Raw genomic sequence first — 26345 nt, 5'->3', positions numbered from 1 at the left:
ACTTGGCCTTAGTTTGATGCAGATTCCTTCAAAATTCTTGATAGCAAGACTAGACGGGTACTGTGACAAGGGCATGAGGAAAATAGTGCCTACAATATGTGGAGTTCCATGGCCCTTACTTCCTTCTCTCTTCACAATCTTAGACCAAGTTGTGGCATGCTTGGTTCAGCCACCTCAACTACAAATACCTTCGGAAGGTAGCTCGTGACTAGCTGATGCTTGCATGGATTGCAGATGTTGGGGTGAGCCATCCGTCGTGTATATCTTGCATCTAAGGTAAATAGCATAGAGATGTGATTCTGAACAAGGCTTCAAGATGGGCAAAACAGCCCTTGGAGCTTGTTTCTACGTGTCCAGACCAAATCTCTTAAGGGGAATCTTAATTTTTGTTGATTGTGGATGATTACAACAAGATGACATGGGCTTCTTTTCAAGCATTAAAATCAAAAGCTCTCTCACTTTAATGATCGGCTTATCTTTGAGGAGAACCCTTCAAAGCAAAAGCTTAAGACAATGAGATGTGGCACAGATGGAGAGTTTGTCTCTAATGAATTAGCTCCTTTCTATTCAAATCAAGGGGTTCATCAAGAACTTGCCAATATCAACACTCCTCAAGAGAATGGTATATTGGAGCAAAAGAACAAGAGTGTGATCAAGATGGCTCGGACTATGATGGAGCATTGGCAAATACATTAGTGCCTATTGGCCGAAGCAATGGCCACTGCCATTCATATCCTAAATTGGTCACCCACATGCGTCGTTACTGATATGAATCCTTTTGAAGGATAATTTGGACTAAAACCAGATGTTTCTTATATTTCACGGTGTTCAGTTGTGATGCTTGCCAGTGCCTATGGAGCATATGCCTCTTGAGGCTCCATCTATAGATGAGGAGATTGCTTCTCCACCGGATTCCCCATCGATGGATGTTCCAAAGACTTCGACAAAGGCAAAGCAACAAGGGGAGTATTGGCCTTCTCATCAATGAGATCATGAGACACTCCGTGATTTAGGGAATGGGGAGCTTCCCAAGAAGTAGTAGCCACAAGATTGCCCGTGGTGATCTTAAAAGGAACCATGCATACTCCACCAAGCTTGTTTGTACTAGCTACAATTTAATAACCCGTGCCATGAAAAATAGGAAACCAAGATCAATATGTCGAAAGGTCATGGAGCAGAATTCAGAGTCTATTGAGGGGAATGGCACTTGGTAGCAGGTACCTTGTGCCTCGGCCTACTATCAAAAGGTTATTGGAGTCAAGTCAGTCTTTAAGTATAAGGAATGCTCAAGCAAGGACAGCCCTTGGTTCATATGCAAGCTGAGACAGCCCTGAGTTCCACGAAGTTTCTAGAGGACTCTAGAACATTCTAGACTCTTGTAATGACATGTATTCCCCTTAACCTCCCTAGGCTATAGTATAAATAGGGGTCATGGGCTACAAGCCCTTCAGTCTTGCCAAATTGTTATAAGCACGTCAAGTGCTCTACAAAGGCGAGGAGATTGTGTTGGGAATAAAGGCCCATTGTGCCTTTCACAATGTTCGGATGTGAATGCACCTACCCTTACACTCTTGTACTTTATATATAATATCAAAACCTAAAAAGTGATACACTCGTCTTTCTACAGAACATCGAGTGAGTCATGCTCACTCTCCTCTCTACGTGTGTTATCTGACGCGTTCACTCTTAGCTCACTCAGTCCAAATCCGTCTGGTTCCATCAAACTGGTATCAGAGCCAATGACAAGCATCAAGCCACGGGACAGGCGAGCAAGAGGCGCAAGCGAGCAAGAGCTTCAGGTGTCGCAGGCGATAAGGAGGAGTTGCAGGGTCGTAGGTCACGTGACAAGCACACGACAGGTCGACAAGGAAGTCAGGCAACTAATGTGTAGCCAGGCAAACGGGATGGCAGCTGACATGCAGCCAAGTGGACGGGACTCACGACCAGGACCAGTCGCCACGAACCTGGCATTCAGCACCAAGCAACGATGGGCAGAAGTCAACGTCTTTTTTTAAATCAGAAATATTCTTTTTTCTACTTTTTTTCTTCTCCACCGAGCATTCACACGCAAAGGCACAAAGTGAAATTTTGCCCAAGAAAATTGGGGCTTTTCTCCGATTTGGGAATCTCAGCGCGGGACAAGACAATCCGACTCAAAAATTGCACATTTGGTGCACATCTATTCAAGAAATTTTAGGGATTCTCATATTTTAGTGGAATTTCCTCAATTTTACTAAAATGTGTGCACTTTGAATCCAAAAATTTGGGGCTTTTGCAAAATCCCTTCAATCTATGCAACAAATGTATGGTACATGCACTTGGGTACATGTACTGATGCAATCTAGACAAATTACCCTCTAAAAATTTGGGGCTTTTGTTCAAAATTGTCAAATTTATGCCCGGGAATGCCTTCAGAGCAGAAATTGCAATGAAATTTTGGGGATTTCACATGTAACTGGTGACTTAGTCTCTAAATGTGTCAGTAATTGCTTGAGGAGTGCAGCAAAAGACATCCTTTTAACTCTGAAAATCTATTTGCAGATCTGAAATTTCTGCAATCTTGGGATTTTCTCACTGTTGGTTGGTATCTTTATGTACCTGGTTACTTGTGTCACATTTGGGCTTATCTTTGGTGACTGGTTAGTCAATTTGGGACTGCAAATTATGGCTGGAAACAGTGATAGTAGTAATCTTTTGCACATTAAAAAGCTTAAGGGTGCACATAATTTTTCAATTTGGTAACAACAATGCTACAATGTCTTGGCGCAGAATAAACATGTAAAGCCCATCAAAACAAAGGAAATCAAACCAGCAAACATGGAACAAGACGAGTTGGACGACTAAAACATGCTTCCCAATTCATTGGAAGGGCTCATGGATGACCTCTCCATATATACCAACTAGGTGTGACCATCTAGAAGTTTTTTAAGTAGTCTTTCAACAAAATAGGAAATACAATCTCTGTTTAAACCCCTTAAAGTACCAATTCTGGGTAAAACACAAATGTTTCCTAGGGTATGTAGTATCAAAGAATAAAATTGCAATTGACTTTTTGAAAGTTAGAGGCTTGTTCGCTCTACCATTGAGCTCTCAGTGTCAGAAAACTTGCTCTTTAACAATGAGAAGCTAAATTCAGCATATGCAATGTGGCAAAGGCTTGAAAATTTGTATGCTCAGAAAAGTGCAGCCAGCAAGGTTTATTGGCTGAAAAAACTAATGGACTTTCGCATGAAAGAAGGTACAGCCATGTCTATATATTTGAATAAGTTTAACTCAATTTTCAGTCAGTTGATTGCTTTGGATTTCCATATCGATGAAGAGTTCAAGGCAACTTTCTTACTATGTACTTTGCCTGAAAGTTGAGATACTTTCATGACAGCTTCGAGTAATTCGGATGCTCAGTTGTTATACTCTAATGTAGAGAGTTCTTTGCTAATGGAAGAATTCAATAGGCAGAATAACTCAGCAAACAAGTCTTCTAATACATTACACACTAGAGGCAGATTTCAATACAAGGGCAGTTTTGAAAATAAAGCACACAGCAAATCTAATGGAAAAAATGTGAAGTGTCATCATTGTGGCAAAAAAGGGCACTACAAACGGGATTGTTTTCAATTGAAGAAAGAGAAGGGCAAAAGCAAAAACACTAAAGCCAACAAGGCTGAAAACAAGAACAACCAGCCTGCAAAGAAGAGCAATGTGAAAATAGAAGAGGTTAATGTAGTCACTCATGATACTGACAGTGATGGTGATGTACTTCTTGCTGCTTCTTTGAGTGCACATGCATTGATTGCAAATTTTGAGGATAATATGCACACTTAGATTCAGGTGCATTCTTTCACATCACACCACATCATGAGTGGTTCTCTCACTAGAATGGTGGTGTACATGGTGTTGTCCACTTGGAGGATATCTGTGCATGTAAAATTGCAAGCATTGGCAGTGTGAAACTCGAATTTCAACATGGCTCTGTGTTTGTTTTGCATAACGTGAGACGTGTACCTCAGCTCAAGAAGAGCTTGATAAGCACAAGGCAACTAGATGATGAAGGCTATCACACCACCTTTGGGGATAGCAAATGGAAAATATGTAAGGGTTCTCGCATTGTTGCCAAGGGGTCCAAAAGTGATACCTTGTATCCTTTGCATGTATCTAGTGTGCATGACCATGTAGTTGCCATAACTAAGCAATCAAGTGTTTCTTTGTGGCATAGCCGATTGGGACGAGTCAATTTGGAATGAAAGTGCTTTCTCATTTGGGTTATTTACCGTCCTTGAGGTATGCTGATTTTGGAAAGAAAGTGCTCTCTCATTTGGAATGAAAGTGCTCTCTCATTTGGGTTATTTACCGTCCTTGAGGTATGCTGATTTTGAACAGTGCGATCATTGTATTTATGGTAAACATGCTCAAAGGTCACACAAAAAATCTCTCTAAAGTCTTCACCCTTAGAGTTGGTACATTCAAATGTATGTCAAATGCTAGGATTATCTTTAGGGGGGAACCAGTATTTCATTACCTTTGTTGATGATGCCACATGCAAAGTATGGGTTTATCCAATCCATAGAAAAGACGAAGCCTTGGATAAATTTAAAAAATTCCTGGCACTTGCTGAAAATCAAACCACCAAGACATTAAAATGCCTTCGCTCTAACAATGCTGGGGAATATATATCCAAAGCATTTTAGGACTTTTGTGACAGCAAAGGGATTAAAAGGGAGCTTACTGCCCCTCATAATCAGCCCCAAAATGGTGTTGCAGAGTGTATGAATAGGACCATTCAAGACAAGGTCCGTACAATGCTGTCACGTGCTGCTTTACCCCATGGATTTTGGACAGAGGCTATTATGACAGCTGTGCACTTGATTAATCTGTCACCAAACGAAGAGTGGTCTGGTAAGCCACCTTTGTATACTCACTTGAGACTGTTTGGCTGCAAGGCATTTGTGCACGTTCACAAGAAAGAGTGCAGCAAACTTGAGCCAAGGTCCTATAAATGTATTTTCCTAGGATATGGTGATGAAGGTGAGATGGGGTATCGATTATGGGATCCGGAGAAAAGAAAAGTAGTACGCAGCAATGATGTTATCTTTCGGGAAGATCGCATGCACAAACAGCCCGAAAGAACAGAGGAGGTCAAAAGGGTTGTATTCCGGGAGGATGTACCAATAGGATAGTAAAGAATGCCCGTTAGACATCAGCAAATACTTGCTGTAAATGTCCCTGAAAATGTAGGGAATGATGCTGAAAACGATCAACGGGATCTTGCCCATGATTTCCCACAAATTCGGCAAGAACATGTGCCTTTGAAACAACCTGAACCAGATGTACAACATGCTGAACCTGTAGAACAGCAAGCTATTAATGCAGATTTGCAGACTAAACAGCTAGCCAATCTTGACCATTGGGTCCGTAGGTCAACCACACTACAAAAACAGCCAAATAGATTCGTTCCTCGTGTAAACTATATGGCTGGTTATGTCATGTTAACAAATTGTGGTGAACCATCATGCTTTCAGGAAGCAATGGACAGACAGGATAGTAAGAAACGGCACAAAGCAATGCTATCAGAGATGGAATCCCTCATGAAGAATGGCACTTGGGATTTGGTACATTTGCCAAAAGGACAAAAAGTGCTACCCTGCAAATGGGTTTACAAAATGAAAGTCACTTTTGGTTCTTTCCCAAAGTACAAGGCACGCTTGGTTGCTAAAGGATACAAGCAAGAGCATGGAATTGATATTGATGAAATCTTTTCTCCTGTAGTCAAAATGACTACTTTGCGAACCATCTTGGACTTGGTTGCATCTGAAGACATCATATAGATGGATATAAAAACTGTATTCTTACATGGTGATCTGCATGAGAAGATTTATATGCAGCAGCCTAAGATTTCGCTACGAAGGGAAAAGAACACATGGTATATAAACTCAACAAGAGTTTGTATGGGCTGAAGCAGGCACCATGAGAATGGTATCACAAATTTGATACATTCATGCAATCTCAGGGATTTCATCGTTCTCAAGTTGATCACTACTTATAAACCAAAAAGGCAGCAGATGGTAGCCTTATTCTCTTGGTTTTGTATGTGGATGATATATTGATTGCAGGCAAGGATGTTCATGCCTTGGACTCATTGAAGCAGAGTTTACACAATAGCTTTGATATGAAAGATCTTAGTGAGGCCAATCACATTCTAGGCATGCGTATACTCAGAGACAGATCAAAGGGTCTTTTTTATCTGTCACAACAAGAGTATGTCACGAAAGTTCTGCAGGGTTTCAATATGGAGGGGGGGAAAGCCATTAGTGTACCATTGCCTCCATGTGTGAAACTTAGTGCAAATGACAGCCCTACATCAGATGATGGAAAGGCTGAAACGGCCAAGATACCCTATGCTTCAGTTGTTGGTAGCTTGATGTATACTATGGTTGCTACATGCCCTGACATTACATTTGTGGTGGGAGTGGTTAGCAGATACATGGCATATCTTGGCAAAAAGCATTGGGAAGCAGTGAAGGGTATCATGAGATACCTTAAGGGCACGAAGGATTTATGTATCCGTTTTGGTAATCAGAAGTCATCTATTGTTGGGTTCACGGACGCAAACTATGCTAGCCATCCTGACTACAGGAAGTCTACTTCAGGATATGTGTTCATGTCCACAAGAGAAGCGGTCTCTTGGATATCTAGGCTGCAAAAGTGTATTGCATTGTCTACTATAGAGGCAAAATATGTGGCTACCACAGAGGCATGCAAAGAGGCTTTATGGTTTTCACATCTGGTGAGAGAGCTTGGTATTACAGAGGTTCCTATCCTCCATTGTGACAGTCAGAGTGCTATCATGCTAGCACAGAATCCTGTCTTTCATGCAAAGACAAAGCACATACAGGTGAAGTATCACTTTATCAGGGATGTACTTGATAGCAAAGGTATTGAGCTTGTCAAGGTACGTACAAATAATAACCCTGTAGACCTTCTTATGAAGGGTCTTCCAGCCGAGCAGTTTGCTCATTGCCGCCAAATGATGGGGGTTGGATAGTATATGTGTCTTTCAGCTTTGTACATACATAGACTTAGCTAATTCTTTCCTCTACCATCAGGCACGTTGCCTTTAGGTGGGAGATTGTTGGGAATAAAGGCTCACTATGCCTTTTACAATGTTCGAGTGTGAACGCACCCTTACACTCTTGTACTATATATATATTATCAAAACCTAAAAAGTGGAACACTCATCTTTGTACCGAACATCAAGTGTGCCGTGCTCACTCTCCTCTCTGCTGCTATCTACTCTGTGTATGTGTTATCCGACGCGTTCACTCTCATCTCACTTAGTCTAGATCCGTCTGGTTCCATCAGATTGATCTAACAACTTATTAGAGAAGAACTTGAAAGAAAAATTAAACTAGAACTTGATTGTTGTGAGATAGCTCGATTACAAGAGAATGGTCACAAGAGCGTGGCTTGATTACAAGACAAGAACTAGAAAAGGACTTAGAGAAGAACTTGAAAGAGAAATTGAACTAAAACTTGATTCTTGCGAGATAGCTTGATTACAAGAGAACTTAATTACAAGAGAATGCTCACAAGAGCGTGGCTTGATTACAAGACAAGAATTGGAAGAGGACTTACCTCGCAGAAGCCTCACGTGATGAACACTCAAGCAAAGACAACCCTTCATTCATATGCAAGTTGAAATAGCCCCTAGTTCCATGAAGTTTTGAGAAGATTCTAAAACATTCTAAACATTCTAGAAAATATTCGCTTATGTCAACATGCCATGTGTTAAGCATGCATATCATGCCATGTGTCGATGTGCATGTCATGCCATGTGGCATCCTCTTGTAACGATATGTGTTCCCCTTAACCTCCCTAGGCTATAGTATAAATAGGGGTCATGGGCTACAAGCCCTTCAATCTTGCCAACACTAGTTGTGAGACCCCTTAACCTCCCTAGACTATGGTATAAATAGGTCATGAGCCACAAGCCCTTCAATCTTGCCAACACCAGTTGTAAGACTCCTATGAGGTAAGTCCTCTTCCAATTCTTGTCTTGTTCTAGTCTTGTCTTGTAATCAAGCTACACTCTAGTGAGTATTCTCTTGTAATAAAGTTCTCTTGTAATCAAGTTATCTTGCAATTAAGTTCTAGTTCAATCTCTTTCAAGTTTTTCTCTTGTAAGTTGTGAGAGCAATCTCCTCCCTCTCGTAGATCACTTGTCATGCTCGTAACACGTGCAAGTGGTTCAACTTTGGTATCATGAGGCTAGAGACAATTGGGCTAGTGATGTTGATCACAGACGATTGACTACAAGCTATCACTTCCTTGTAGGCACAGGTGTGATATCTTGGAGTAGCAAGAAGCAGCCTACAACTGCCCTTTCATCTACAGAGGCCGAGTACCAAGTGGCTTGTTTTACCACTTGTAAGACCATTTGGCTTCTAAGGTTGTTGGATAACCTTTGCTATTCACACATAGGGGCCACTACACTACTATGAGACAATAAGAGCTGCATAGCCTTGGCACGGACTCCTATTTTCATGCTAGGACAGACCACATCAAGATTCAATATCACTTCATTTATAAGAAAATCTTGAATGGGATCATTGATGTGGAGTATTGCGAGACAGTGGATAATGTGACACATTTGTTGACCAAGGCACTTCCTTGAGCCATTCTTCATCAATATTCCAGGTCCCTTGTGCCACGTCCAGGATGATTTGAGAGGGGGTGTTAAAGATTTGGTCATCTCCAAGATGGGCATAGGCATGTTCAGGACAGATTTGGGCAGTTTATGCAGTTTTACTATGTAAGAAGCAGGTTGGACAGCAATTTTTTGCAGTTGTCAACAGTTTGGGTAGGTTTCCGGGCAGGCAGGCTGGGCCACCTGGCAGGCACAGCATTATTTTAATGTTTTTTTGCAAACAGCCTCTTTTGAGGAGCAATCAGCCAGTTTTTACTGGCCAACTGATCCTAATTATTTCATTGTTTTACCCTATTTAGGGCAGTCCTGCCATTGGTCACTTTCATCTTTTGTTTGTGCAGATTGAGAGTGTGCCAGCTGTTCATACTCTTACAGCCCTTTGTACATATTGTCTTTTATATTCAGCATACATTCACTACAGTCTTCAGCATTCTTCTATCACTTTCTCTCTCTCTCCTCTCCATGTTCACTTCTTTCTTTCAGTCATGTCACATGCTTTTGTATTCACTACACCCCAACAAATTCTATCCACAATAGATATTTTCAAGTTATCAAAATTATGTGAATCATCAGACGTATTGAGTTTGATCTTATTTTCAAGCTGGGATAGTGACTTTTTCTTTTCTTAGTAAGCATTCAACCATGCCCAAAGGTGAAGAAGATGGGAGAGACTGCATGGTAACTCTAAAAGAATGAGGAAGAGAAATGCTTTTATGCAGACATAGGACTCTCATAGTTCACTTTCCATCCTCAAACTCTCAACTTTCAGGATCCATCTATACTCCTCACACTCTCATCTCAACTTTCAAGCTATCCGGTGATTACTACCCATTGTACATTACCACCTCTTCTTTCCCTATCTCCAGCTCCATCCTTCTTACCACCTCCTCTTCCTCTACCTCACTCTTACCACCTTTCTCTCGAGTCTTCTCCTACCTCTTTATTACCACATCCTCTATCTACTCTTAGCCTCAATCACAATGCCTAAGCCTCTTCACAAAGCCTTTGCCTTGCACACCTCACACATTGACAAAGCCACAAACTAAATCAATGCCTATCTTACTATGGGGGGGATTTCATAAGACCCTCCGATTCCCCTTCCACTTCGGCCATTGCCTCCGCTGCCACCACAATTGGATCCAAGGCCCAAGAGACAAGTCACTCTCACACTAGGTGTTTTGGGCCCACTATCATTCCTTTGGGAGTGGCAAAGGAATCCAAAGATAGAGATTGCATGTACCATCATTTAGTGCAATCTCCCCTTCCACATTCTTAGAGTGGATCGATGGAAGTAGTTTGTGATGGAAAACTCCATGCATATGCCGTGCTGCCTCAAAACCTGCCAAAGTCCTTAGAGGCAAGCTCTCCCCCAACAGCTGAAGGCGAGATGTTTTTCAATAAATGTCTTCCACTAACAAAATTTCAATCCCATGAGCATAAGCTACTTGGTAAGTTCCCCATAAGCTCATCATTCTACTTGCTAAGTCTATCTCAGCTTCTAAAGAGATGTTTTAACATTGTCCATTTCAAATCAAGAGATTTTCCACTTCAAAGAATGCATCCAAGAAAAATTCTGTGCATGAACGCTCCAGCCAAATTTTGCACCTCCCCAAGGTGCCATAGAGATGCATCCCTCAAGTTGTGTCATTGTTTGTGTGGGTAGGCTAGAGCCAAATGGATCCTGGACCTAGAAGCCCCCTCCAAATGTAAATATGAAGAATAGCCTGATGTAAGTAAAAGCTATGAGCTGATGTAAAAATTATGTCAAGAGTGATCCAAGACCAGCTATGGTAATAGTGGTCCAAGAGTAGCTATGTTAACCGTGACCCAAGAGTAGCACCCCCTAACTGCACAATGATGTCAAGAGCGATCCAAAGTGATCCAAGAGCAGCCATAGTAATAGTGATCCAAGAGTAGCCCTGTTAATAGTGATCTAAGAGTAGCACCCCCTAACTGTACAATCATGTCAACAGTGATCCAAAAGCAGTTACGTATTTCTTATCCAAGGCCTTATGATTATGTTAGAGTCCATTGTTGTCCAATCGGAATCGAGTAGACTGTTCTTTAAGAGAGCAGCTATGTTAATAGTGATCCAAGAGTAGCATTCCTAACTGCACAACTATATCAAGAATGATCCAAAAGCATCTATGTACGTCTCATCCAAGGCCTTATGACGATGTTACAGTGCTTTAGTATCCAATCAGAATCAACTAGGCTGTTCTTTAACCGCTGCCAGAATAATGAAGCTTTTTGCTGGCCGATCCTACTGAGAATAAGCTAAGTGATCGTTTTAAGTACGAGGATGCCTGCGTCAATTAAGATAGGGAGCCACACCAAACAGAGACGAGCTCCCACCTGCATAGACAGCCCTCTTCTTCTGAAGGGCGAGCAAGCAAGCTCGCGGAAGCTTAGGCGCAGCATGAGGTGCTTTGTTATGATCACTGGATCCTGATTCCTCCTGGTGGCTCGTCCCTGTTGATCCTTTTCCTCCGACTTGTCGAGTCCCGGAAACTAACAAAGCGTACTGTGACAGAGTGAGTTTCCTCTTCGTCTGTTTTTTTTTTTCCTCGTCGGCTTTAATTTTGGATCACGGTCACCTCTCGCTAAAGCCCTTCGTCTATCAAATTTCTTTTTGCACGTGTCGCTCACCGTCGCTTTTTTTCAAGGAGATTTTCTCCACTTTTGAATTATTTTAAAAATTGACTCGTTTTTTTTAACACGCATAAGAGACTTTCTCTTGTTCGGACTTTAAAAATAATCTCTCTCTTTTTCTTTTTCTTTTGCTTTTGCAACCTTCAAAAACAACTCTCTCTTTCTTTCTTTCTTTCTTTGATTTTTGTAACCTTTGTTGTGTTGTTGTAATTTGCATGCAACCATTAGCTTTGAAAGCTATAGATTGTACAAGGATGGTGGTTGTGGGCCATGGCATAACGAAAATGGGGAGCACTTGTAGAGTATGGACTATACCTGAAGTGGTGGTTGATGAGGAGCCTGGAGATCTCAACTCCCAAGAGAGCATGAGGGTAGGCAATGGTGGCAACCAAGTAGTTTCAACTCTCTCTCACGTCGCTTCCAAAAGAATGAGGGTTTACCGACTCCCAAGAGAGCATGAGGGTAGGCAATGCTAGCAACCAAGTAGTTTTAACTCTCTCTCTCTCACGTTGCTTTTGAAAGGATAGGGTTTACTAGCTTAGGTACTTCAGTACAAAGCTTGGTAATATTTTGAGGTTCTCTAGCAAGTTATAATGGACCAAAAGGCCCTGCAACCTTCAATAAATGAACCTTGGAACCTGTCAACTAACAAGCCATAGCTCAATTGGTTAGAGGCGTGGTGGTGTGTGTGTTTCTATTGGCCCTTGGATCAAATCCTCCCAACTTGCAACACGGCTCCACAACACTCAGTCATCTTCCAAATGATACCCTCGTTGTTTGCAATCGACATCCCAATAAGCTAAAATGGCACACTTTTTTTAAAACAAACCTTTGTTGTGTTGTTAGTAAAAGCAAAAGCTTCACATTTTTTATTTAAATTTCCTCCTTGTTTTGGACTTAAATTTTAACTCGGTCTTTTTTCTTTGCTTTTGCTACCTTAGTTGCATCATCAAGTGCAACACAACGTCACTTGGCACCATGTAAAATTATTGGGATAGAATAAAAAGCAAATGGACATGTGACTGAAATCTAAGTCACAATCTAATCTAGCAACTAGCAACTAACTCTATGATGAAGAAAACACCAATGTAAGGTGTTGATAAACAAATGGTTCCACAAGTCAAGACTCTCATTTAATCCTTCCTTACACAATCACTAGCCACAAAGTATAAGGAGCTACAATTACCCAAAAACCTCTCTTTTGCACACAAGGAACACATTTTCACCAGGACTTGTATGTGTAATGCTCTCAAGTGTGACTAAAAGAACAAAATTATAGATATTGGGCCTATGAGATCAATTGGCCTTAATGGCAAACATGAGATGGTGAATGTACACAAACAATAGGTTAGCACATATCTCCTTAATGGCCTTAATGGCTTGGAGGGTGAGAGGTGAGGTTGAGGTTGAGGTCACCATATCTCTTTCTCCTATATGTTTCCTCTCTTTGTCAGAGCACTTGAGGAGCAAATTGTTAACAAGAGTAGCTAGCATGGTTCAAAGGAGCCAATGCTTGGATCATGAGGCTATCATCAAGCCTTTAAAGCATCTAGACTATACCACAAGAAGGTGAGCCTACTACATATTTGGTTAGGATAGTGAGAGGAGAGTAGATTGCTATGAGAATGGAGGCTAAGGCAACCATGTGCAAGAGGGCTAAGTCTTTGAGCATTGAAGCACTTGAAATAATAAGAGTTCTATCCAATTCCCACATGTCCTATGTTTAGCTCAAAAGTTTTGATTCCATTTCTATAATACAGATAGAATCAACCACTTTAGGACGCTTATATTCCCATCATGCAATAGAGTAGGAAGATTGTATGCATGAGAATATGTTGGAGGGGTGGAAAATGAATATCTTAATTTTGCATCAAGCTCACCAAAAACTCGTGCAGTTAGGATATGAAAAAATAAGAAGTCTGGTTTGTGAGAAAATGATTTGAACAGAATACATTATTTAAAATAGATTGCATTAGGTAGAAGTTTCATGCTCAATATAAAAGTCTTCTAAAAATCTCAAAATTTTTTATTTACCCCTTGATTTGCTATAGTAGAGATTAGGAAGGCACATATTGATCATTGTTGTAATGAATCAATTGCATTTCAAGAGCAATACATACTTTGGGCATTATTAAGCATGCTAGTAAAAGAAGTGGGTATTTTGTACAAGGAGAAGGGGCTAATATGTTGAAATATCAAACCTTTCATTTAAATATTGTACTTTTGTCAACATTGGTACATGCCACATAAGCTCTTCTAATTATTCTAACTTCTCTTTCTCATTATCTCCAACCTCAATGTTGTCTTCCTTTCATCAACTTGCAAAGCTACTTCTTCTTCCCTTTCACTCTTATTACCATGTTTTCTCATACTATCTTCCTCTTTGAATGTTTCCTCATCATTAAGTAAAAATAACAACTCTTTATCTCCATTTGATGGTATTTTCATAAAAATCAATATGTGCATAAATTAAACATGGTTTCAATAATTGTGTATAGATCATACTAACCATAATTCTGTATGACTATCAAAGAAGAGGTGACCAGAATCAAGGTCGATACAACTAGACTTAAGTCGACGGTACTTCTTCTAACAAATCCCTATTAAGGTTGGAGCATGTCAATTACATGTACTCTCATATTTCTATCAAGTAAATATAGGATAATATAGGTGATTACATGGGTAGGTAGTTCAAATGTTCAAAGCCACCAAGGACTACAGTTCCCTAGAAGAATTTTCAAAAGCACCAATGAGCAATGAAGGTCTATCCAAAACATATAAGTGGAAGAGACTTTAAGAATTCATCTTTAAAGATCATGCACCATATACAAGTGTAGGCATTCTCTTAGCTACTATTAACCCTCAGACAAGGTGGAAAATCCAAAAAATCTAAAGTAGAAGACAAGGTCAAGGCCAAAACGGAATGGAAGACGAAGGTGCGCTAAGAAAAATCGAGAAACACAAGAAGTGTGAAAAAGTTCTAAATCAAGGAGAGAGGCGCACAAGAATAAGTGCAAGTCAATACTTTTGTAAAAGAGCGCAAGGTGCATCATAAATTATTTTAAGAGCGTCGGGCTCTCACCCGTGCAAATTGTAAAGGTAGATGGGTGGTAGGAAGGAAGTTAGGAAGAGAGGAGGACAATGGGAAAAAGGGCCTAGGCCACGGCTGGGCATGTAAAAAAAGGGGACAAGGTAATGACCACCCAAAAGGGATGAAGGGTTTTGTATATAAAGTTCAAAAAGTGAATGAGAGCTTATTCTTTGGTGTGTGGCAAAGTGGACTCTTCTTCTTCTCTTCTTCTCTTCTCTTCTCTTTGCTTGCTTGTGTGTGCTTGAGGGAGGGAGTGTGAGAGTGTGAGGGAGTGAGTATGTGAGGGTGAGGGATCAAGGAGGTGAAGCTCTCCATCATCTCCTCTCTTTTTCTTCTCTCCTCTCCTCTTGTCTCATGTGCGGCTATGGAGGATGGAGCTTGGAGGGTGGAGGCTTGAGGATGCTTGAGCTTGCATTAAGAATCGTGGAGCTATCGGAGTGCTTGAGAGAGGAAGCAACTCGATCGAGCATCAAGGTAAGCTCGCTACACTCGTAGAGAAGGATAGTGCATCGGCTATGTGAGAGGTAGCCATTAGTGCTCCCTTGAAATGCTTGAATAATAGGCGGTTTGTGGGTCACTCTTTCTTGCTCTTGCTCTCCCGCCATAGCTCTCGAGTGCAAGCTTCGATCCTTCTTACCTTTCAACTGGTATCAGAGCACAGCTTCCCGACTCTTGAGCTTGGCTCGTGGCATTCTTAGCTTTCCATTGACTCCCCACTCGCATTGGGTCTCCTTCCCGGCAGCCATAGCTCGTTCTCTTGAGCTTCTGTCACTCCCCAGCTTCTCGAGCTTCTTTCTGGCCTATTAGGCACCATCAACGCATTGACATTGAGGTATTGCTTCATTATTTTAGAGTTTTACTTCAGTCCACAGGTCTAGGTAAACAGGGTTTTTATAGGTTGTGGACAGCCATAGCTCACACCTCTTGGAGCTTCCTTCACCTGGATCTTGCTTCCAGCCTATCAACGCTTGCTAAGGCTTGGTGTAGGCCTTCTTTGGCCCCCATTTATGCCCCCTTTGGGCCCCATTGTTGACACGTGGGATAGCAGAGCCCCCAAGCCAGCTCACGTTTTTTTTTGCGCCTGTTTCAAAATCTGGCCCCAAAATTACTCTTTTTGTCATATCTCGGGCATTCGGAACCCGATTCAGGCAAGATAAGAGTCTAAGTTGGGGTTTTGGCATGCTCCGAACGCGATGGTGGTGTCGGATTTGCCAAATTCTGATGACAAAATATTTTGCAACAGATTTCAGGTCTGAGACAGCATGTATTTGTATGCCTATGGCTTATGTGATGCTTCTACTGATGTCTATTGATACCGGATCACTTGTGGATGTTATGCCTCTTATGTGAGACACATTTGGAGCTGATTTAGCTCAACCATTGACTGTTTTGAAAAATCCCAGATTTGTCCAAAACAGGGCAGCCACTTGTTACTTCAATTTTATGCTTACAGGTCTTGGCATTTGATGCCCGATTATGCCCGGTTGGTGCCTATACATATGGGAATGTATGCCTATGGTTTGCCTATGGATTTGAGCTTGGATTGAGCAGTAATTTGCTCAGTTTACAGAGGTTATATGCTATTGAAAAATTTCATAGCTGAAGCTATTTATGCTACAATTGGGTTATGCCTATTGGTCATGAGGTGCTCCCGGCTACTCGGTATGATGTCATGATGTATTTGGACTATGCCACATGTCTTGTTTATACTCCAAAATGCTTTTGAGTTGAGATTAGAGCTTGATTTGGGTTTGACTGTCACTTCTTTGTAGCTGGCATTTCATCTATGACATGGTTTATGCCTAGGCTACCCAGTAAAGTTATGATGTCTTGGTGAATGCTTTATGCTTTGGCAGTGGATGGCAATTGTTTGAGTTCATCTCGACATTCATTTGAGTATTCCCTTGAGCAGTTGGACATTGACTTGGATTTTTTCATTACGACTTGGCTTTTTCTGATGCCAGGAGGCATATTACACGGTGGATTCCGTGAGGTTTTACGGTGGATTCCGTAAACTTTGATTACTGGGGCTCATACACAAAGTGGATTCTTTGTGCGAGAAGTCAATGGGGACGCCTATCCTTTTTGGGCGTTTCGTTAATTTAGTGTGTACATGGGTGATTCCATAGCGGGTGATTCCGCAAAATACATATTAAATTAATAAACGTTTATGAGTTTAGAGTGCGCACTCGTGATAAATTAAGGTTAGTATTGATTTCTAACCAATTGATTTATTTATATAGCTGAAGGCTGCTAGATATTCACTTTTGTCGGTTTAATTGTATTATTTTACTAACGATTGTGAATGCTTCAGTTGATGTGTAGAGATAGCAGTAGTGGCGGTGGAAAGCATTGGAGGATAGCGTGTATTCGAGTTATCACCTATATTTTGATGGGCGCATACCTTAGGCATGGCGCCTATATTTTGTCGCGCCTATTTATTAAGGCGTTGGATATTTATTTATTATTTTTGTATGCGCATGGGCGCACGATTATGATATTTGTATTTGGACATTGTATTGGGTATGTCTGACTCCTTGGGCGCCCGCCCATTAGCTTTATTTCTATTTAGCACTAAAGCAAACTCAAAAGCCAAAAGCGTGCTAATTTGTAATTTGGGCTATTATTTGAGCTTGAAGATGATTAATACATAAAATACATGCTTTGTGGAGCGCTCACACAAGGCATGGGGGGAGATTGCACCCAATTGGTCTCTTGTTCATGTCGTGCATGCTTTCTACCTTGAGTTTTGTGCAAAAAGTAGAGTTCTTTTGCTCTTGGGGACCTTCTGATGCTCACTACGCGCGCTTACAGTATCCGATCTGTGCATCAGTGGTATCAGAGCGAAGCTGAGATCGAGAGCTTCCAATCGCTACCCATCTTGCGCGAAGGCGGAGCTCCTGGAACAATCGAGCTCTACAGTCAGTTTCATCACGAACGGTCGATATGGGTGGATTCCTGGCGGTCAAGAACCTCTGTCTACAGCCTCTGATCGTGAAGGACCGGCCTGAGGAAGTGGAGGACCACTCCTACATCTCTCCTTCCAAGTCATTTTTCCACAGTCAATAACAGATAAGCTTCCATATCTAAAACTTCATAAGCTTAAGTTAAAGCTTAAAACTAAGCTTTTAAAAAGCTTAGTTACTTCAATCGTCAAATCGGCGGCATCAGCGGCCCTTCAATGTGATTTTCAGCGGATGAAAATGGCCCCCCCTCAGATTTCGACGATTCAGTAAGCTTAAGTTTTCTTAAACCTAAGTTATTTAAGCTTCACAAAAGTTCAATCATACAAGTTCTGCAAGTCTACAACTTTTGCAAGTTCACCAAGTCCATAGAGATCAAAATCGACTTACCTCAAATTACTCCCATAAGGACTGTTCCTGCACAAAAGCACAGAATTACAAAGTTGTTCCCTGGAAGACTCTGTTCACATACGCAGACTTGCTGAACCAGTTTCAGCACACGTAGAAGGTCATAGTAGTTTTTACGAAGACTACAAATCCCGCAACCGCAAAAGACGAAGACCGTGAAAGCCAAACAAAAGTATATAAGCCTTGTATACTCGACTTTGAGCTATGCTCATCCCGCTAATTGGATTTTGAGAGTGTGAGGTCTTTTGGATTTTTACAGGATGATGGAACAAAATATGGATGATTTAATGGCTGAAGGCGATCTTCCTGAACCTACGATGGAACAAAAATTGGATTTAATTATGATGCAGCTTGATGAAGAACGAAGAGCCCGACAAGCTTTGCAAGTTGAATTGGCCAATTTGCAACGATCTACCACCGACAAAGAAGGACCACAACCCGAAGATCTTATCCGATGTACCATCGATGCGACGCTCGAAGCTCAATCCATCCGCAAAGAAACAAAGATAAGTGAAAGAAATTTCAAATTTCGTACTTTCAATGGAACTCGAGATGGAAAGATTGTACTTGCATTTATCAGTCAGTTTGATGATTACTTTCATGAAGAGACATACGCTGAAAAAGACAAAATTAAATGTGTCACTAACCATTTAGTCAATCGAGCATCTCTTTGGTGGACCGTAGTTCGTAAGAGCATTGATTGTCCCACTACCTGGGAGAGTTTCAAAAAGAAGTTTCTGCAGAATTTCCTTCCTCCTCAATTTCATGAAAAAGCCATAAAGCAATGGGATCTTCTACAACAAAGAGATCATGAGCCTATTTCCCAGTACACCGAACGTTTTTGGAATGCCCTACTGCAACTCCGAATGCTTGAAGACGTACATGAAGCGACTCACAAACGCAAGTTTATGTCTGGATTACTTCGGCATTACTACGCTAAAGTCAATATGTTCAAGCCTGCAACCCTTGAAGATGCAATTTCTCTGGCTCATGACACTGAAGACAAAATTCGAGGAAGAGACAAGCGTCCACAACAATTTCAAGCAAATGGTAACTATGGTTCTAAGCAATTCAATTCAAATTTTAGAAGATTCAATCAAAGTCGTTTTCCTTCATCATCTTTCCGTAAGTCTTGGACAAAACCACCTGCTTTGACATCAAATACCAATCAAAACCCTAAGCCATTCTCATAGCCAAATCCCAATATTCCTAGACTTCTTGCCATTGCCAACAATGTATCTAAAGCCAAACCTATAGTTTGTTACAAATGCCATCAACCTGGACATCTAGTAGCCAATTGTCAATCGAAGAAGCCACCTGTCTATATCAACTATCTTGGAGCAATGGAAGATGAAGAACATGAGGAAATGCCTGACTTTACGGAAGATGAGGATGACATTGCTACTCCTTCAGATACTTTACCAGGTATGCCAACTCTACATTCTTTATTGACAATGAAATGTTTAGTGCATGGAAAAGAAAAGATTATTTTGCATGATGATGGTAGTACACATGATTTGATTTCTGCAAAGTTAGTGAAAGAATTGAAATTACAAACTGTTTCTACACATTATCGCATTAAAGTAGCATTCTTAGGCACAAGGTATAATGGAACGCAAGAGGTGCATGACTTAGAAATTAAAATTGGTGAATATACTGAAAGAAGGAATTTCCTAGTTGTACCTTTGCAGTCTAGTGATATTATCCTAGGTATGCCTTGGCGTCATCAATATAATCCTGACATAGATGATTCCATGCATTCAATTAAAATTCATTTTCAGGGAAAACAAATTATATTGTATGGTATGCACACATCTAATAATTTTCCACTGCTTACTCATACTCAAGCTAAACGTGCATTACATAAAAGTAGCAAATCTTATCTAATTTGGGTGAATGAATTTCAAGCTAAAGAAAAACATATGTATCCTAGGCATAAAGAATTCCTTGCACAATTTAAATATTGTTTTGCTGAAGATTTACTACCTGGACTACCACCTTCACGTCCTGAAGACCACAAAATAGATTTAATTCCTGGTACACAACCACCATGTAAAGCACCATATAGGCATAACCAGATTGAACAGAAAGAAATTCAAAATCAAGTAGAGGAATTATTAAACAGAGGATTAATTAGACCTAGTAGTTCTCCATTTGGCACACCTATTTTACTGGTAAAGAAGAATAATAATACTTATCGCATGTGCATTGATTATCGTACCCTGAATAAAATTAATGTAAAGAATAGATATCCAATTCCTAGGGTAGATGATCTTATGGATAAACTACAAGGTTCTACCATATTCAGTAAGATAGATCTTAAATCTGGTTATCATCAAGTGAGATTAGATAAATTTGATATATTCAAAACTGCATTTAGAACACAATTTGGACATTATGAATTTCTAGTGATGCCTTTTGGATTGACTAATGCACCTGCTACATTTAGTCAAATGATGAATCGCATATTTTTGAAATATCAGCATTGTGTTATAGTATTCTTTGATGATATCTTAGTATTCAGTAAAAATGAGAAAGAGCATTATGAACATCTGTCTTTAGTTTTCAAGTTGTTGAAAGATAATTAATTGTATGCTAATCTAAAAAAGAGTGAGTTCTTTCAAACAGAAACTGAATATTTAGGTCACATTGTTTCATCAGAAGGTATTAAGGTTGACCCTAAGAAGATAGAAGCAATATTAAATTGGCCCATACTTAAAAATGTGCATGAGTTACGTTCTTTTCTAGGTCTTGCTAGTTTTTACAGGAATTTTGTGCGAAAGTTTTCATTACTTGCCTTGCCTTTGACTAAACTTTTAAAGAAAGGTATTGTTTATTATTGGTCTGATAATCAACAAAAATCTTTTGATTTATTGAAACATGCATTAACCCGTGCTCCTGTATTACAACTACCTGATTTCAATAGACCATTCTTTTTAGTAGTTACTGATGCTAGCGGATCTGGAATAGGAGCCGTACTTATGCAAGATAATCATCCTATAGCCTATTCTAGCTGTAAACTGAAACCATCTGAACTTAAATATTCTACTTATGATAAAGAATTGCTAGATGTAGGACAAGCTTTACGACAATGGAAACATTACTTAATGGGTTCTGAGTTTATGATTAAGACTGACCAACAAAGTATTAGACATCTCCTTAGTCAACCCCAAATCTCTGACCGACATATCAAATGGGCAGCTTTCATTCAAAGTTTTCATCCTTTTATCCAATATCAACCAGGAAAAGAAAATGTAGTAGTCGATGCTTTAAGTAGAAGACCGACCATTCATAATATCTCTGTCATATCATTTGATTCTCTTATCCCTATGAAAGATACTTATCATCAGGACATTACTTTTCAAGCTGATTGGAATAAATTAGTTGGAAATAACTGGATTCCTATTGATTCACTGTCTTACAATGATGGATTCATGTTTTATGAAAAAAGATTATGTATTACAGTTCCATTTAGATCTTTTGTTTTGAATGAGATTCATTGTCCTCCATATCAAGGTCATAGAGGTATTATATCTACTTTGCGTACACTGACTGAAGATTTTTATTGGCCACATATGGACACTGATGTATCTAATTTTGTTTCTGAATGTTTAGTTTGTCAAAGAGTTAAGAGACATCATGGTAAACAGTATGGTTTATTGATGCCTTTATCTATTCCATTAAGACCATGGGAATAGATTTCTATGGATTTTATTACTGGTTTACCTAATACTAAAGCTAACCATGATATGATTTGGACTATTGTGGACAGATTTAGCAAACAAGCATATTTCATTCCATGCAAGAAAACTTTAACAGCATGCAGCTCAATTGTTTTTGAAAACTGTTTTTACTAATCATGGTTTACCAAAAGTTATTATTTCTGATCGTGATTCTAGATTCTGTAATAATTTTTGGATTACTTTGTTTGCTAACTTAGGAACAAAGATTGATTTTTCATCTGCATTTCATCCTGAAACAAATGGTCAAACAGAAGCTACTAACAGTACTATTTTAGATCTTTTACATGCTTACACTATTTCAAAACCACATACATGGGATACACATCTATATTTACTTCAGTTTGCATATAACAATACTCCACACACAGCTACAAAGAAAGCACCGTTTGAAGTGATTTATGGTTATAGATTGTCTCCACCTATTGCATCTTTATCAAATAAAATTCAGAGTGCTGATGATATTGCTAACATGCACGCTACTATTTTTTATGAAGTTAAAGATATGATTGCCAAAGCCCAGCAATCATATACAAAGCAAGCCAATAAGAAAAGACATGCCATGAATTTTAAAGTTGATGACTATGTTTGGTTAAGAATAGAGAAACGTAGATTACAAAGTGTAGATAAACACCCAGTTGTGAAATTAGCACCTAGATACTATGGACCATTCAAGATCATACACAAAATCAATGACAATGCATTTAAGTTAGAACTACCACCGCATTGGAAAATTCATAACATATTTCACATTAGTTTATTACGACCCTTTAGAGGCCAATTATCTGTACACCTTGTTTATGAAAACCCACCTTTGTTAGATGAAGAGACTGAAATCCTTGAGCCTGAAGCTATCATAGATACTAACTTTATGACCACTAGAACTGGCCGTAGATATTCTAGATATTTGGTTAAGTTTAAAAACCATCCTGTTGAAGAGGCCCAATGGATGCACGCTAGAGACTTAAATGCTTTCCCCACTCTGTTAGCTCCACATTGAGCTATCCCACCCCGGGGGTATGATGCCAGGAGGCATATTACACGGTGGATTCCGTGAGGTTTTACGGTGGATTCCATAAACTTTGATTACCGGGGCTTATACACAAAGTGGATTCTTTGTGCGAGAAGTCGATGGGGACGCCTATCCTTTTCGAGCATTTCGTTAATTTAGTGTGTACATGGGTGATTCCATAGTGGGTGATTCCGCAAAATACATATTAAATTAATAAACGTTTATGAGTTTAGAGTGCGCGCTAGGTATTCACTTTTGTCGGTTTAATTGTATTATTTTACTAATGATTGTGAATGCTTCAGTTGATGTGTAGAGATAGCAGCAGTGGTGGTGGAAAGCATTGGAGGATAGCGTATATTCGAGTTATCACCTATATTTTGATGGGCGCATACCTTAGGTATGGCGCCTATATTTTGTCGCGCCTATTTATTAAGGCGTTGGATATTTATTTATTATTTTTGTATGTACATGGGCACATGATTATGATATTTGTATTGGGTATGTCTGACTTCTTGGACGCCCACCCATTAGCTTTATTTCTATTTAGTACTAAAGCAAACTCAAAAGCCAAAAGCGTGCTATTTTGTAATTTGGCCTATTATTTGAGCTTGAAGATAATTAATATATAAAATACATGCTTTGTGGAGCGCTCACACAAGGCATGGGGGGAGATTGCACCCAATTGGTCTCTTGTTCATGTCGTGCATGCTTTCTACCTTGAGCTTTGTGCAAAAAGTAGAGTTCTTTTGTTCTTGGGGACCTTCTGACGCTCACTACACGCACTTACAGCATCCGATCTGTGCACCATTTTCCATTACGACCTTGGATGCTATTGAGGCATTGTCTTGGTTACCTGTCTTTGGTACTTTGACTTGGTTTGCTTGAGCTGCTGAGCTCGTTTATCCACCTTTTGAGCCAGTGGGAGCATCTTGTATGCTTGACCGACATTGAGCAGGAGGCTTATACTATTTTGAGCATTTTGCAGATACTTGAGACTTTGGGATCTCTTACACTTAAATGATGCATGGTCCATGCACTGATATCTTGGAGTTGCTTTTGACGTGAGCTTGGGCTTTGCACTCTTGTGAGCATACACCTACTGGTGTCAGGTATTGCCAGTGTTATGTATACTTTGCCCTATTGTCCAGGGGGTATGCCTACTCACCACTGACGGATGCTTTGGTGGCATGTTTGGGTGTTTGCTCAAGGTCTTGATGAGTGTTTGGTGCTGATTTATGCCCGTTTATGGTTGGTCATGTCTTGGTTGTCATTTATTGACTTGGTGCAGTGATTTGATCAGAAATTAACTCTCATAGTACCTTGCTGTCATTTATTATAGCAAGCATATAACTCCAGACTGACATGGATTTTTCATGCTAAAATATTCTAAAATGATGTACTTTCACTAGTACTTAGTGGGCAGTAGCTTTGGTTACACTTTTCTCGCCATTTTCTCTCGATTTTGGTGATTTTTTTATCATTTTCTGTAGTGAACAGTAAGTAGTTTTGAATTGTCTACAGTCTTCTAGCCTGCATTATGGCGAGTTCGTCCATTGATCATGCTATTTTCAACATTACTAAGCTTGATGGTACGAATTACTCTTATTGGAAGAGCCAGATTTGGCAGGTGTTGGTGCAGAAATCGTAGATCAAACCTTTGAGGTTGAGCGGTGCAACTATGCGAGATGAGGAATGGCTTGAGCTTGATGAGTTATGCAAGTCCACTATTGTATTATCTCTCACAGAAAAGGTTCATTACAATGTATTTGAGGAACAACAGAGTGCATGGCAGTTGTGGGATAAAATCAAGAATCTCTATGACAAGAAAAGTCCAGCGAGTTAGATGTATTGGCTGAAGCAGCTTATGGATCTGCGCATGAAGGAGAATGTGACTATGTCTGCTCACTTGAGCCAATTCCATGCTATACTCAAGAACTTGACTTCACAGGACATTACTTTTGCAGAGGATGTCACTCCTCTTTTCTTACTTGGCACTCTTAATGAGTCATGGGATGTATTCCGCATTGCATTATGTGCCTCTACTGCTACCTTGAAATTATCTGATGTTGAGAGTGCTCTTCTGCAGGAAGAGGTTAATCGTAAGAATTTGGATACCTCTCGTGTGTTGCATGCTATGATTGTTAGAGGCAAGAATGATGGATATGGAAAGCATGGCAGTGGCATTGGCCGTGGACGAGTTTCTCAGAAATCTCGGTCCAAGTCTCGTGGGAAGTCACGTAGCAAATCTCGTGGCAGGAATGCAGATGCTACTTGTCACCATTGTGGGAAAAAGGGCCATATTAGGCCACAATACCATGAACTGTGCAATGAAAGGCGCAAAGATAAGGGGAAAGACAAAGTGCAGGATAAGTCTTCTGATTGTAGCATCGTGCCTGAAAAGTCCAGTGTTAAAATTGAAGAGATCAATGTTATGTAGCCTGAGGATGTTGATGATGATTATATCCTTGCAGCTTCTTCTAGTGCTTCGCAGATGACAAAGATACACTCTATGTATGCGCAGTGTTGGCTCTTGGACTCAGGTGTGTCCTTTTATGTGACACCTTGCCGAGAGTGGTTTCATTCATACCGTACTGTTTCGAGTTCTGTGCGCTTGGGTGATGACAGTTCTCTTGATATTGTGGGCATTGGTGATGTTAGGCTACAGTTTCCTTTTGGCACCAGTTTTGTTATGCAGAATGTACGTCATGTACCTGCTTTGACACACAGTCTCCTGTCAGTTGGACAGCTTGATGATGCAGGTTATCATGTATCTTTTGGAGACTCTGCATGCAAGATCACTCGTGGCAGACTTGTGATTGCGAGAGGAGCCATGGCAGCCTCTATCCGTTGATTGTATCCGCTTCTTCCCTTGATCATGTTTTGTCTGTGGGTTCTATCCCACATGTATCTCTTTGGCATGCCTGTTTGGGCCATATGTCTTTGAAGGGAATGAAAATGCTTTCTGGTTTGCAGTACTTACCGCCCCTTGATTATTCATGTTTTGATTCGTGTGAGCATTGTCTTTATGGCAGGTAGACTAGGTCTACGCATAAGAAGTCTGGTAGGCCACGCATGAGTGAGCCCTTGGTATTGGTACATTCGGATGTCTGTGGGCCCATGCCTTGTGAGTCTATAGGTGGTGCAAAATATTTTATTACTTTCATAGATGATTTTTCACGAAAAGTTTGGGCTTATCCCATTAAGCTGAAATACGATGTCTTGGCTGAGTTTCAGAGATGGCTTGCATTGGTTGAGAACCAGTTTGGGTATAGGCTCAAATGCCTAAGAACAGATAATGGGGGTGAGTATGTCTCACGTGCTTTTGAGCAGTTATGTGATGAGAGGGGTATTAAGCGTCAATTGATCGCCCCCTACACCCTCCCCCAGAATGGTTTGGCTGAGCAGATGAATAGAACCATCCAAGAGCGTATATGCAGTATGCTTAGCCATGCAGGCCTACCACAGAGCTTTTGGACTGAGGCAGTTAGTAAAGCTATGCATGTCATAAACAGATCACCTTCTAGTGGTTTGGATTTCCAGGTTGCAGAGGAGGTATGGATTGGACAACCTCCCTCTTATGCGCATCTCCGTGTCTTTGGATGTGAGGCATTTTGCCATGTGCCCAGGGACAAGAGAAGTAAGCTGGATCCTAAGAGTGTCAAATGCATTTTTCTTGGTTATGGGGATGCATGTGAGATGGGTTACCATCTTTGGGATCCATAGGCGCGGAAAGTCATCCGCAATCATGATGTAGTCTTCCATGAAGACAAGATGCATA

The 26345-nt window shown here is 40.3% G+C and overlaps 1 protein-coding gene across 3 annotated transcripts in view; it reads right to left on the bottom strand.

The window, feature by feature from the left end:
- ALDH5F1 (aldehyde dehydrogenase 5F1) overlaps window positions 1–11294 on the bottom strand; it is a 192626-nt gene extending 181332 nt beyond the window's left edge. For 2 of the 3 annotated variants that reach the window (XM_087664337.1, XM_087664338.1), the window contains exon 1: window positions 11057–11294. In XM_087664337.1, the coding sequence (XP_087520463.1) occupies window positions 11057–11122 (66 nt within the window). In that variant the 5' untranslated portion in view covers window positions 11123–11294. The remainder of the gene's footprint in view (window positions 1–11056) is intronic. The other variant, XM_087664336.1, reaches the window with a different exon arrangement.
- Window positions 11295–26345: the final 15051 nt, after the last annotated feature.

This window comes from Lygodium microphyllum, chromosome 23 (assembly GCF_053477565.2).
Source record: "Lygodium microphyllum isolate KBCC chromosome 23, Lygodium_microphyllum_v1.1.10, whole genome shotgun sequence".
Classification (NCBI taxonomy): domain Eukaryota; kingdom Viridiplantae; phylum Streptophyta; class Polypodiopsida; order Schizaeales; family Lygodiaceae; genus Lygodium; species Lygodium microphyllum.
Note: the sequence above shows the minus strand (reverse complement) of the source record. Positions and strands in the feature narration are given on the sequence as shown.